We start from the raw sequence: 13,675 nt of genomic DNA on the forward strand, positions 1-13,675 counted from the left end.
GGTACTTAACTGGATCATTGTAAACCTAAGCATGATACTGAGCTCTGTGAATATTTTATTAGTTAAAGTTATCAGAAATCTTTTCGGAGAAGTAGTTTTTAAGAAGCCTGTAAACAGTAAAATGAGGTAGAGAGGTGAACATTACAAGAAGGGGATTCCAGAGTTTAGATTTAAATGCCTCTACCTTTGGTTAACCTTGTACCTATGTGTCTGTTCCTTAGAGGTCTTTTGTAAATGTAATAAAAGTTCAGGAAAATCTCTGGAATAAGTAAGTATTGTTTAATAATTTATTCATATATTGTTATGTTTCAGGTCCCGCATTCGAAGGGAGCTGTTCATCGAAGAAGTGCAGGCAGGGCCTCATGGTCAAACAGGATCCAGTGGCTCTCCATCTGTCAGAGGAAATAGGACAGGACACAGCTCAGAAGGAGAAAGCTGTGATGGAGGAGACTTGGAAGCAGTGACTGAAGAAAAGGATAATGCCATGGGAATGGAAAATTACAGCACGGGGTGTGTAACCCCTAAGGAAGGGCAGATGGAGTCAGTTTGCGATGAGGATGCAGAGTCTGTTGTGCAGCCTGACATTAAAGATGCCACAGTGATTGATACAAAGGACTCGTCCCATTTAGAAGGAGATGCCATGGTATCTCCTAATGCTGAGAGTGAAGATGAGGGCATCATGAAGCATCCGGGCCGAAATAAGAGATTACAGCGAGAAGCACATGTGTCAGGAACATCCCTGGAGGAATTCCAAACAAACCAGCCTTCGGCCCAGTCAGTTGTAGAAGAGGACAACTCTACCTCATCCGCCTCCACATCAGCAACTGTAGCAGAGACCTCCCGAGATTTGAAAGAAGATACCTCTTTGATGCAGCAGGCGAGCATTGGAACGAACACAGATTGCAGAGGCACCACGTCCTCTTCCGCAAAAGGCTTCCAGAAAGGCCTGTTCAACTTTTCTGACACCCCCTCGCCTGCCCAAAAAACAAGCCTGCGTGAGAACAGTTTAAGGCGTAAGAAAGCAGCAAACTTGAACAACATTATTCATCGTTTGGAGAAAGCTGCAAGTCGGGAAGAGCCCATTGAATGGGAATTTTGAGATTAAATTATTAATTATGCACAACTCCTGAGAGTTAGGTATTAAGAGACCTTGGACATTCTTTACTCATTTTATCCTGTCACGCACTTAATGCCCTGCAGGCCACAGGGCAAAAATGCCATAGGCCAAGGTGCATATAGAAAAGGAGAGCATTAAGTTCCGTTCATCATTGCATTTTCAAAGCAAGAGTTGAAACATGCAGTTAAGCTTTTGTACCCCGAAGTGTTTTTGTGTCATGACTGATTTTCAAACTGTCTGGGATTAACTGTTACAGCTTTGCCTTCTCCCTCCGCCAAGTGGGCTTCAAGCAGCGACACCCATCGGCTAAAGAGGGGTCTCCTTTGCCATAAAATGGCAGCAGAGCGATATTACACTATTAACTTCTTAACCAGAAAAAGATTGGAGAATTTTCAAATGACTAGAATTTTGTAGCTGTTCAGTTGCCACTGAGAGATTGCACAGTCATCTGACTCTAAACACACTAGTTTGGTTTCTTAGATATTTTGAGAATTCTTGCTGTTTTAAACTTTGAAAGAGGAAAAAAAACACATTTAGTCCACTTATTTTTTAAAAAAAGGTCACGTTTAAAAAAATTGTCAAAAAAGATGTGGTAGGTGAGTTAGTGTTTTCTTGTATGTGAATTTAGGATAATGATATGTAGTGCACATTGTTTCATAGCTTTAACTGACTCTGGTTTCTCTGCAGGCCAGGGTTTGTTTAATACACTCCATTTTAGGCCAAATCAGGACAAGATCTGAACCTAGGTATTTTATAACCTGCTTTTTAACCTCTAAACCACAAAGCACGCTGATCAGACCTCATATTGTCTTTATGTGTGTGAGAGAGTGTGTGAGAGAGAGAAAGTTGTGTATGTGTGAATTCTTAGGTCTGACTGATTTCATACGTACCAATGCACATTTAAAGTGCGTTACTGCCACCCTTTTCTCAATAAGCTGTGTCATCAGTAAGGCATGTATGAGTTAGCTTGTCACAAGTTACATATTTTTTTCTTGCCATATCTTTAATTAAAACTAACAGTAGATGATTTCAGTATACAAGAATATTTTTGTGCTTATTTATAGGTGCTTTTTTTTCTATCCATTGTTAGGAAGGGATGAAAGGGAGCAAGTCTTGTTCTAGATGGTCAGACTGCCGGCAGTATTTGGGATATTTTACAAGTTTCACTGGATAAATATTGGCTCCTTGACATCTTTCAAGCTCCAAAATATTGATTAGACGTTGTTTCTCAGTGTAAATTGCATCATGATTTTTGTGTTGGTCTTTTAGGTCAGAATCCATTGAAGTAACTGTGTAGCACAATCATAACCTGTCATTTTAATTATAATATATGAATTCTGTTTTCTATAATAATTATGGTTGAGGAGTTATATACCTGATATTGCACCGCAGTGAGTTGTGTGTAGTTTTGTAGCAGATTATGACTGTTTATAGGGAAAAATGCATTACCTGCATGATATGTTAAATAATCATATATTTCATACATAAAACTGTACACGTAGATTGAGCACTTAGCTGTTAAGTACAGATGGTGCTGATTCAACTCCAGCTAGTCATAGGGAAGGGCTCTAGGAGGCTGCCAGGCAGTAAGTTAGAATGAATCCTTCAAATATATGTTCACAAGAGAGTATTCCTCAATATCAAGCTGTATATGACAAATAGGGCAAGTTTCAATTACTATTCACCAGCCAGGTCCAAAAGGATGAGTGATGCACAGAATCTACTTCTTTTGCTCTGTTGGGCAGTTCTGAGGAAAGATCAGGGATAATCCTGATATTTCCCTACCTCCTGAAGAGGAGTCCACTCTGTAGTATGATTTGCCCAAAGATCAGAATCTCAGTGAATCAGAGAACTGACCATTCCCTCCCATTCTGATCTCTGTATTGCCCACTACACACGCTTGCCCCAGTTAACCAGAGAACAAAAGGTAACGCTGCACTTCATTAATGTATTAGTTTCCTGCCCTACGACTACTTTTAGTCTTTGCACTTGAGACTGTAGTGAATAAAATGGTGATCAAACAGAATATTTCAGAACAATTGACACTTACCATACACAGTTTTCTGTTTCCAACCTTCTCTAACACAAGCATTAGACTAACTGCTGTAGCAGCACTACTGCTCCTTGTAATTCTGCACCATAATTTGCGTATCACTTAAACATAATTTTGCACAATATAATATCGTTGGATGTTTGCCCTTGGTTGCAGATGAGGAAGGCTATTGCCAGACATCGTGCCCGAGTTGGCATCCTTATGAAGAAAGGAAGGAGGATCAGGGACTAGGCCCACGTTTTTGACAATGTTCTCATTTTGCTAACTTGGCAAAGAAAAATTTCATAAGTAAATATCTTTGAGGAATGGTAGCCTGTCCACCTGTTGTTTCATCCTCTTCTAAAGCACTCATGTCCCTTCTTAACATAGTCTACTTTGTAATGTGTGCTTAAGACTGGACAACTCAGGAAATTAAAACTTAATTGGAACATAATATAATCAATGTAAATGTAACTTGAAGCTTCAGATTTTGATACTGTTTCTTAGAATGTAATAACTTTATCCCAGGAACGTTTACAGTAGTGTCTGTTTCTGCAGGGTCCACACAGGGGATTTAAAAGTAGCTGTACGGTTGTCCCAGAGCCACTGTAACACAGTGATTATTGCAAAAACTTGGAATAGTATCGAAAGCCGACATCTTGCTGAGATATTATTTTTTAGAACATTGTCTATACAGCCTACATAGAATGATGAAAGGAATGCTGTATTAGCAGCAGTGTTTTTTTGCAGGCAGACATGTGGTTTTATTCATTTTAATCTTTATTTTGTCCCTTATGTATTCCATAATTAATCATAGTTTTTGCCTCTACATTGTCATTGCTGTTTGAGTTTTAGTATTGCGTGGTAATTCATAAGACATACAATGCTCATTATAATTTGTACATAAAACTAAGTTTAATAACTACAAACTGCAGATCACTGCCTTAGAAAATGTGTAGATCCTAAAAGCAAATATTTTTCATTGATATGCAAGACTTAGCAGTCAATAACCAGAGTTGTTTGAGTTTAATTCTAATGCTATTGGAATGAAGTATCCTCTGTAGAAAAGTCTTAAAAATATTTTATTTTTTATAACTAATTCCTGAAGCTGATTTTCTGAGAACAATATAGGCATTTTACTTTATTTCCATTTTCTTAATTTATTCATTTGGAATTTAGGTCCAACTGATTGGGAAATCTATACTTTTTCTTTTTAGAACCATAAAAAAAAGTTCTGTTCTTCCTCTCTGTGATAGAAATCCTCCCTCCCATTCACAATCACTTTTAGGCTGCTTCAGCTGGAAGATTTACAATTCAGGTGATGTGTTTCAGTTTCATTAAGTGAATATTAATCTGTTAAATATATTCCGATGCTGTGTTTCAATTTGCATTTAAGGGGATGGTTTCCAGGCATTTTATATACAGTATAAATATATATATATATTCAAATTAAAGTTTTACTTTTTTTTAAATTTAGATAGTTTGGTGGAAGTAGTAAGCTTTATTTCATTTGACGATGTACATCCTTTTAATCTCACCAGATAACCTGGTCAGAACAAGAAATTTGTAACGTACAATTTTGGTAGTATGTATTTATGGATTTTGTGTTTAATCCAATGCCTTCTGAGGAACCTAGCATTAATTGTGGCCCCCCTCTAATTTTACAAACTTGAAATACTTGTAAATTTTGCTTGCAAACAATTTGGCAACAAAGCTTTTCGGTTCTCAAGAGTGAAGTAATATAATTGGAAAATTCCAAACACATTGGCAGCCATAGATCTGTTTAGCAGTAAGAATGGAGGGAATCACATACTGAGCTACATCCCCTGTTTAAAAGGTCCTAAAAAGCTGACTGGACTTGGTGGCATTTTCCACTGTCATTAATTGATGCCTGTTATATTTGTGCTGCTGCAGTATTATAAAATATTTGTAATTCTGATAAGTTTCAGTTCTACAGAAAAGCTGGATTCTATTTGAAATTTTAAATCCTATGCTGGGGTACTTTGTATGAACCATTTCCATCTACTTCCTGAAACCTAAGCTTGTTACTCATAAAGCCTGCCATCAAAGGCTTTGCATTGAAGAGTTTTGTCCATTAGATACTAGGTTGAGACTATCAACACGCATTCCACTTTCAGCCCACATAGCTATCAGGAAATACCAATCTTTGTAACTCTCCCTGCCCTAATCTTTGCTTTGGGTGACTTTGCACCCAAATCTTCTGAGATTGCTGTCTGCACTATCAAGCCACCTTAAGAGATAATGATTAAAGCAGATATTCCTGTGAACCCTTGCTCAGTTTGTGTATGCTGGCATTGAATGCTAAAATTTCAAGCTACTTCAAATAGTAAGAAGCAAAACAGCAGAACTGATTGTGTGCCTTGATTAGGATAGTACGCTAGGAGTGAAAGAGTCAAACTCTGTCATACCCATAGGTCACTTTGATTGCTGTCACTGACAGAAATACATGCAACAGCCAAAATAATTGGAATACATTCCCCCAAAGCACTTAGAGCATATTTTATTAAGAATATATTTTTAAAATCTGTTGTGATACAATTATGTAAGCACAAAATTTGTAAAGTCAGAACTTACGGAAGGAGAATAAATTCTGTTCAGAGCTTTAGAGGTATTTTTCTATAAAACCCTTCCTGTTGGTGGCTTCGCCAACATATTTTGGTGAACATTTTCTCTCAAAAGCACTATTATAAAAAGCAATACTGACATTCCATAGATTTTTAATTGTAACTTTTGTAAAAAAATCTTTTTACTCTGAATTCTTTAAAAGATGCTTTGGAACTGTTTGCTGTTCAACAGCGAAAATGTACTCAATTCTGCGTGACTTGGAATAGACAAGTACAGAAGCCCAGTCATAGATTGGGGTTATACCTGTGCTAAAATTCCACGTGTAAATAAATCTTTGACTGTACGTTCTGGGAATTGGCCACCTTTTATTGGCAATACTTTTCTATTGAAGTAACACATAGCGTACACTACGTCATTTTCATGTAGCATGTTGATATTTTGGGATCCAAAACCAGCCATTTTCTTTGGCAGGGTCTGCTTCGCAAAGAACATAGTTGTCAATTTTTATTGAATCTGTACATTTTCTACATTGCAATCAGAGTCTATTTTTCACTTACTTCTTGAAACTGTTTTCTCAAACTTAAAGTAGTCTAGATTCAACTTTACATTTAACCTCAAAAGTAAACTTGTTCTTCAATCATGATTTATTTAAGAACCTTTAAAAAGATTGGTAGACTTCCTGAGAATGTGCTTTACCATTATTGCTTCCAATGTAATTATTATGCATTTTTTCAAGCACTGTTGTAATTCTTCATCAAATCAGAAGTTTTCTGCTGTCTGTTTTTAAGATGACACAAAATTGGCATTTTTTTATAATGTATCCAGATTATAGCATTAATGGTTTAATTAATGTGCACTTCTTGCACATCTAAATCTTCCTATTAAAAACAAAATACTGGAAGTACTCAGTATCTGTGAAGAGAGAAGCAGTTAATAGAACATTTTAGTTCAAAAAAGGTGAAAGGTAATCAACCTTAACTGTTTTACCCTCATTATCCAGATGCTGCCTGACCTGCTGAATATTTCCAGCATTTTCTTTATTTATCGCAGATTTCCAGTTTACACTGTATTCTGCATTCAATAAGTTTCCTGTTATTGATTTCATAATTTAGTATTTAGAAACATAGAGAAATGGGATTGACATTAGCTAAATGTGTGACGTAGAATGCAGTTTTCCCAATGAGCTGCCAATGATAAAAATGGTATTTTAAGGAAGGAATCAGATAAGTACTTTAGAATTAGGTTGTTTTTAAGCACTTACCTGCACCACGTTTGGAGATGTTTTCTTTTCAGTTAACATTTGAGTTTTTAAATCTGTGAATTTTGAATCAGTAACACCATTAATCTAAAGAATATTCTGTTCTAATAGCTGTCATTGCCACTAGTATGCTTGTTTATCCACCTTCAGTGTGAAATGTCTCCCTTAGGATTTACTTGGTCTGTATTGGATTAGTTTGTGCTGCATGGCCAGAAAATTAGAAAGGATTTTGCCCATATTCACAACTGCTGCTTTTAAATTTACTTCAAAGACAAATTGAGTCGGTTGATTGAAGTAACTACAAAATGACCAAGTTCCTGTAATTCTTCTCTTTGGTGTGGAGAGTCAAGGCTTTCCTCAAACAATTAAGAACTCAGACACAAATCAGTACTCTCCCTCTGGGATTGAAGTGCTGCTCCATTATTTATTTAGTTGACTGTTGCATTCTGTTTCTTCTTACTCCATTCTATTTTTATTCCTTCATTGCCATCTTCAATGATTTATTTCATCATTGCTCTCTTCCATAAAACTTCAACTCTCATCTTTATCAGAAAAACAAAAATGCCCAGTGCATCCCTTGGTATTTGTAACATTTCAATCAAAAGCTGCCTAGCTCTCTTTACATAAAAAGTTGACTTTAGAGAGCAAGCTTTTCTCTTAAATAGCAAGTTATATTTTGACCTTTTGCTATTTGAAAATCAGGAACGGAAGGTTGATTTGAGGCAAGTGAGCCCACCATTGCTTCATCGGTAAATAATGTTAGGGTTTTTTGAAATAGCTAACAATAGATCAAATTAATATGTTTCACTTAAAGGACTTTATTTGCAGGAGATACTTAGTTCCTTCCATTTTCTATAGTCCTAATAACCTTGATTTTTTTTCTCTTTGAGGAATGTATCAATAAAACTCACATAGTACAGTTCAGTCAACTGACAAATTCATCACAGATACAATTTTCCTGTACCTTTCCCCATATGTAAATGTATAACAAAAGGATTTTATATTAGAGTCAGTGACTGTTTTGATAAAAATGAATAAAAATAACAAATAAAATGAAGAGAAATATAGCAAGCAAAATACTTTCAAAACCAGAATTGTTGGATGACATACACAGCCTTTCAACACCCAAGAGGGGCAGTCTTCGTGTCCCTCAGGAACCTCCTCATTTTGGCCACTTGTTTATCTGCCCCTGCACCCCATCCAGCCCCAAACATCCTCATCCCGTCATAGCTTTATCCACTTCCTTCCAAAACCACCTCAATCATCATGTTGAGTCACAAGTTACTTCGTTTTCTGCATTCTACCCATTAGCATTGAGTGGCAACTCTACCATTTTCCCCAAACTATATATATTCTTAAAACCCCCATGGGTTTTCGCCTATACTTTTGGTGATCTCTTCAAACTGCCCAAGTCATGTTTTTTGACTATTTGGAATGTTGTAATGGCGCTATATAGAAGTCAGGATTTTATTGTTGTATGTTGCTTTAGAAAGGGTTAGTTTCTCATGTTTTATCGACAAACGTGAAGTATTTATTGTATTCATTAAAAGCTAAGCTGTGGACAGGATTTGCTGAATGCTGAGAACTAGCAGCAAATATATAGCCAGGGTCACAAACTTCAAATGAAGCTTCTTTTCAATTTAATATAGGGATCACTGGCAAGGTTGCCATTTATTGTCAATTTTTTAGTCATGCTAAGAAAGTGAAAGTGCATCTTGTTCAACTTCAGTTTACTGAAGTACTTTGATGCAACTGAGCAGCTTGCTTTGGAAGTGAAATCATGTTCGTTGGAAACTGGAGACACAAAAAGGACAGCTGGGATAAAGGCAAGCAGGGCTCAAGTGACCCAGTTAAGTTTTACAACAGTCTGGCAGCTTCACAAGCACCGATGGCAGATTTTTCTTTCTTCTAGCTTTATTAAGCTGAATTTGAATTCTTCAGTAGCCATGGTGAGATATGAATTCATGTTCATATGGATTTTAATGTCCAAGCTTCTCGATTATTTGTTCAATAATAATTACTACATTATCATACCCAGCATATCCAGAAGTTTATAATTCACTTCCAGTTTATGCATCTAGAATATCAGATTTTTATAACCTGCTGCTTCTGATACCCATGATAGGCTCCCTGAAAGCTCCGTTGCAGTTTAACCTGTTACAAGGACTGTAATTTATTGAAAACTTATCAGTCACTAAAAGATTTAAGATCTGGCCTTTTAATAGTTTGATAATGTTGAAAACCAGTTATTAGTTAGCTAGTAATCCATTTAAGCAACCAGTAGCAATACAGTTGTTTTAAAGATTTTGATCAATAATAGGGATGTCAGTAATTCCTAGTATTTGAAACGTAAAGCTCCCTACTTGTCAAAGATTCCTCTATCAATGCTTTCTCTATTTCAATCGATCATTTTGCATTTAACACCAATGAAACCCACACTGTTTGAAACAGAGCATCTACAATTTCAATGTATTCATATTTATACTTACTATAGACTCCCCTCAAGGCTCCATTGTAGTTTAGCCTGTTCCAGCAAATGGGTTGCAGTCCATGGAAGAACTCCAAAATAGTTTCAGTAGGCAATTTGTACTGTTTGTGGTTTTAACAAACTCTCACCCATTCTTTTTACAAAAAGGAACCATTTTGTGGTCAGAAAATCTGTTTTGACATAGTACTTCCACTGGAGACAGTTGCACTGAGTTTGCAATTGTCGGAGTGTATTGATCATGATGGGTAGGATATGCTATGTGTCTCCAGGGGGTCTCTCTTTCCCTTGCTTATGTAGGCTCAAGTTTTCATTTTTGAGTTATTTTGGCACCAGGATGTTCAAGATTCATCTAAGGTTTAAAGTTTACTGAGCTGTGTTTTATAGATATAAAGTGTTGCAAGGTTACTAAAGCAAGAAATGAAAATGATGCAGTTACACATGACTAGCTACCATAGCCAACAATAACTGGGTGCACCATATGGTTTCACACCACTTTGTACTGATTGATGTGTATGTTAGAAGCTACTTTTGTTGGAATCCCTAAAGATATAAGAATTTGAAGTCTGGTTTATTTTTCCAGAATTCTTTTTCTCATTCTTTTTCTAGTTTTCTTCACGAGCACACATCACTTTTCAGATGAGCAAGAGAGGACAGGCCACAGGTTTAATGAGTAATGTATAATATTCACATAAAATGGATAGTATCACATTGACTCCTAAAACACCAGGAAGGCACAATTCCTTGTGTTAATGACAGCACTTGATTTATTCGGTCGATAAGCATTCAAGCTGGCTCTGAATGTCTCCACACTGGCCATCTGGTGGCAGCTGTACTTCCTGTGGGGTAGGATTAATAAAGTCAAGATGGATTGTTTTGCCAAGTTAGGTGGCATTAGCTCAGAGATATCTAGCTGAGAACAGGAAAGATTTAACAATCTGAATCATTTATTTAATGGATGTGATAAAGGCTCAAATCTGCATTTTCTTTAGTGGAAGAAACAGCCGTTTCTTCAACAGCTCAGGACTGTTGACCAAATATTTACCAGTGAGCAATGCTTGTATCATCGAAGTTGTGAGAAGCTTGGTTTAGCACTAGCGCTTGGGGAAGAAGGGAATTTAATGAGTTGTAAGATAGCATTGTATCCCAGGTTTGGAAGTGTTGGTATATCCAGTGCTTGCTTACTGGTCTTAGTATGTACCTGCTTCCATGTCTTCACTCCAAACATTACTTCAGTGCTATAAAAATGTCATCTGAGCCCTACATTCAGGTATAGCAATCCTATTTTCAGATATAGCAAGGTACAAGTATTGTGGGATCTGCTTTAGATAGATGTGGGATCAAATTCATTGTCCCTATACCAAGTGGAATTCACCCTGAAAACAGATATCACTGGACTGTTTAAATATACTTCGGAACAAAGGCTGTTAGGAAATTCTGAATTTTAATTTGTATAGAATGAAGAAAGATTGTACGACTGTTTCAGGGCCCACTTTGCCCAAACCTACACCATGCTCAGAGTTAGCAGCCCATATGTGAATAAAGTGACATTCTTGATTCTACCTTTTTCTCATTTATAAATCACCTTGTTCTGTTTGAAGGCTGCTGTCCTGACGGGATTTTTTAAAAATAATGTACTGCAGTGCTCACTACCAACAGTTTGAGTTTATTTTGGTTGGTTGCAATAGAATAGCATCTATTGCTATCCTCTCAGGCATGAGTTATTCATGCTCCTTTAGTGAGGACGAGTAAGTTAACATGTCAGCTGTCATTCATTCAACTATGATCAGTAACACCTGAAGGGTTCTTATGGTGCAGTGACAGTGAGTGACCCTACCTCTGGGTCATAAGGTTCAAGTTGCTCCTGCTCCGAAGGTGTGTAATAACGTCTCTGATCATGTTGATTAGAAAATATTTTGATTACACTTGAAATTTTAACTTACCACCTCTCTGCTTAAATGCTGACTGATCTGCTGAGTGTTTCTAGCATTTTTGCTTTCGTATTTTATCATTTGCAGGTTTTATCTTTTGAATTGTAAAGTGTTTAATAGCAGATGAATTTAATTTATTTCTGCTGAGTTTGGCCAGTTGACAATATCCGTTACTTTGCATGGTCATAATTTTTAGCATGTACATCTGATTATGGTTCATAAGTTTAAGTGAGACAGTGGTTGTAACTTTTGTTTCAGCCTCCTAGAGCCTCCTGCAAGTCAAGTTGTTGAATACGGAGTAGAAAGAAAAGAAGGTTTTATTTACAAAGTTTTTTTTTAATTGAGGGAGGTGATGGGAATATTTGGAACTACTCATGAAGCATTTGTGCAATAATGACTTGCCACTGATAGACCATGTCTGAATTGCTCCATGTAGTACTGCAGCACATGTGTATAAAACACTGACTTGGACTATTTTAATACGCTTATTGTCTTTACTCCCTCTGCTCTCCCACCCCACCCCAAGTGTGTTGTGGTGTCTTACAGTTTAGCAGTATTTCATTTTTTTTGCCATCACGCACTAAATGTCTTAGACTTTTCTAGAATTTGCTATTCACAGGTAGTCACAAAAAAATTTCACAAATAATAAACCCAGTTGACCAAAAAAAAATTGTAATTTTTGTACACACAGCTTTACACCTCCCATTTTCTTCACTGTGATCCATGTTTCGTAACTGTTTTTTCTTGGTATTTGTTAGAACTGGTTGAAACTTTTCTGTATGGCAGGCAGTAGTGGAATCTACTCCCTCCATTGGCAGAACTAGCTTTTTTTTCTGTCTCTGGTGATTAGCCATATAGCATACTCTGTTCTCAGCACTGTAAACAGTCCCTATATGATATGGAGAAGCAATATCACTGTATGAAACTCACATGATGTATTATTCACTAGCACCCTAGGTGTGATAATTGAAGTAAATATCTTTTATACAAACACAGCAATGGCCTGCATTGTCTTTATTTATGCATAATCCCTTGACAAAAAACACTTTTTTACATTACACAGAGGTCATATGGTTGCATGTTATTTCTGCTGTCATTTTAAGATTCTTTCTTTGGCTATAAGTCTACTCTTTTTCCAGGTATAACAACACTCACTGTAACCTTGTTAGTTTAGCACTCATGGCATTTGTGTCCCAGCTGGCAAGTTCATACTATTTTTGTTTCATATTGTGGATCATATTTATATCTTCACTAACTAGGAGCAGAAGTCCAGTTGTTCTCTCCATACAGTAAAGGCTTGAATGTTTTGCACCTGCTAGATGAAAATCTTCTGATCAATAGCTTAGGCCATTCTAGTTATAATCCGGTAAGCGTCTCCAACCTGCTTATACTTTTAATTTCAGTAAGTGGAAATATCTATTTTTAGTTGACAAATTATTAAATTGAAATTAGTATTATTCTTCAGTCTGAATCAGATGTGTTGACCTTAATCCTAGGAACACTCTGTCTAAATGTGGTTTAAGACGGGCAGCAGGGATAGGCCAGGTAAGTAAAGACTAGTTAGTCTGACATCAGTGGTAGGGAAATTATTGGGAAGATGTCTGAGGAACAGGATTAATCAACACTTGGAAAAACAGAGATTCATCAGGTATAGTTAGCCTGGATTTATTCGATGGAGATCCTATCTGACTTAATTAAATTTTTAAAAAGGTTCAATAAATATATTGATGAGGATAGCACAATTGATGTGGTTTACATGGATTTCTGTAAGGCCTTTGACAAGATCCCACATGAAAGGCTATTCCAAAGATGAGAGCCCACGGGATCCAAGCTAGTTAGCAAACTGAAACCAAATTGGTTTGCAAATAGGAGGCAAAGGGTGATGAAAGAGGATTGATTTTGTGATTGGAAGCTTATGACTAGCGGTGTTTGTCATTTACATTAATGATTTGGACGTGAATGTAGTAGATGTAATTAGTACGTTGAGATGACAGGAAAATTAGTGATGTTATTGGACGTGAAAAGTTTGGTCTCAGGCTATGGCCTGATATTTAACAGCTGGTAAATTGGGATAGGTAATGGAATTTCATCCTGATAAATGCGAAGTGATTCATTTTGGGAGGTCTATCAAGAGAAGCATACACACAATGAATGATATGTCCTTAGGGAGTACTGAGGAACAAAGGGACCTTGTTGTACAAGTCCATAGGTCCTTGAAGGTAGACAGGATGGAAGGAGGCACACAGGAATTTTGTCCTTGTTAGGT

At 36.7% G+C, this 13,675-nt stretch overlaps 1 protein-coding gene across 7 annotated transcripts in view; it reads left to right on the forward strand.

Annotated features, from left to right (window-relative positions):
- LOC140491292 (protein CASP-like) overlaps positions 1 to 13,675 on the forward strand; it is a 618,172-nt gene that overhangs the window by 567,689 nt on the left and 36,808 nt on the right. For 6 of the 7 annotated variants that reach the window (XM_072589273.1, XM_072589277.1, XM_072589275.1 and 3 more), the window contains one exon: positions 313 to 12,404. The exons of the other annotated variant lie outside the window; for it this stretch is intronic. In XM_072589273.1, coding sequence (XP_072445374.1) covers positions 313 to 1,099 — 787 coding nt within the window. In that variant the 3' untranslated portion in view covers positions 1,100 to 12,404. Of the gene's footprint in view, positions 1 to 312; positions 12,405 to 13,675 lie in introns of those variants that run through there. 7 annotated transcript variants of the gene reach the window in all.

Source organism: Chiloscyllium punctatum, chromosome 19 (assembly GCF_047496795.1).
Source record: "Chiloscyllium punctatum isolate Juve2018m chromosome 19, sChiPun1.3, whole genome shotgun sequence".
In the NCBI taxonomy this organism is placed as follows: domain Eukaryota; kingdom Metazoa; phylum Chordata; class Chondrichthyes; order Orectolobiformes; family Hemiscylliidae; genus Chiloscyllium; species Chiloscyllium punctatum.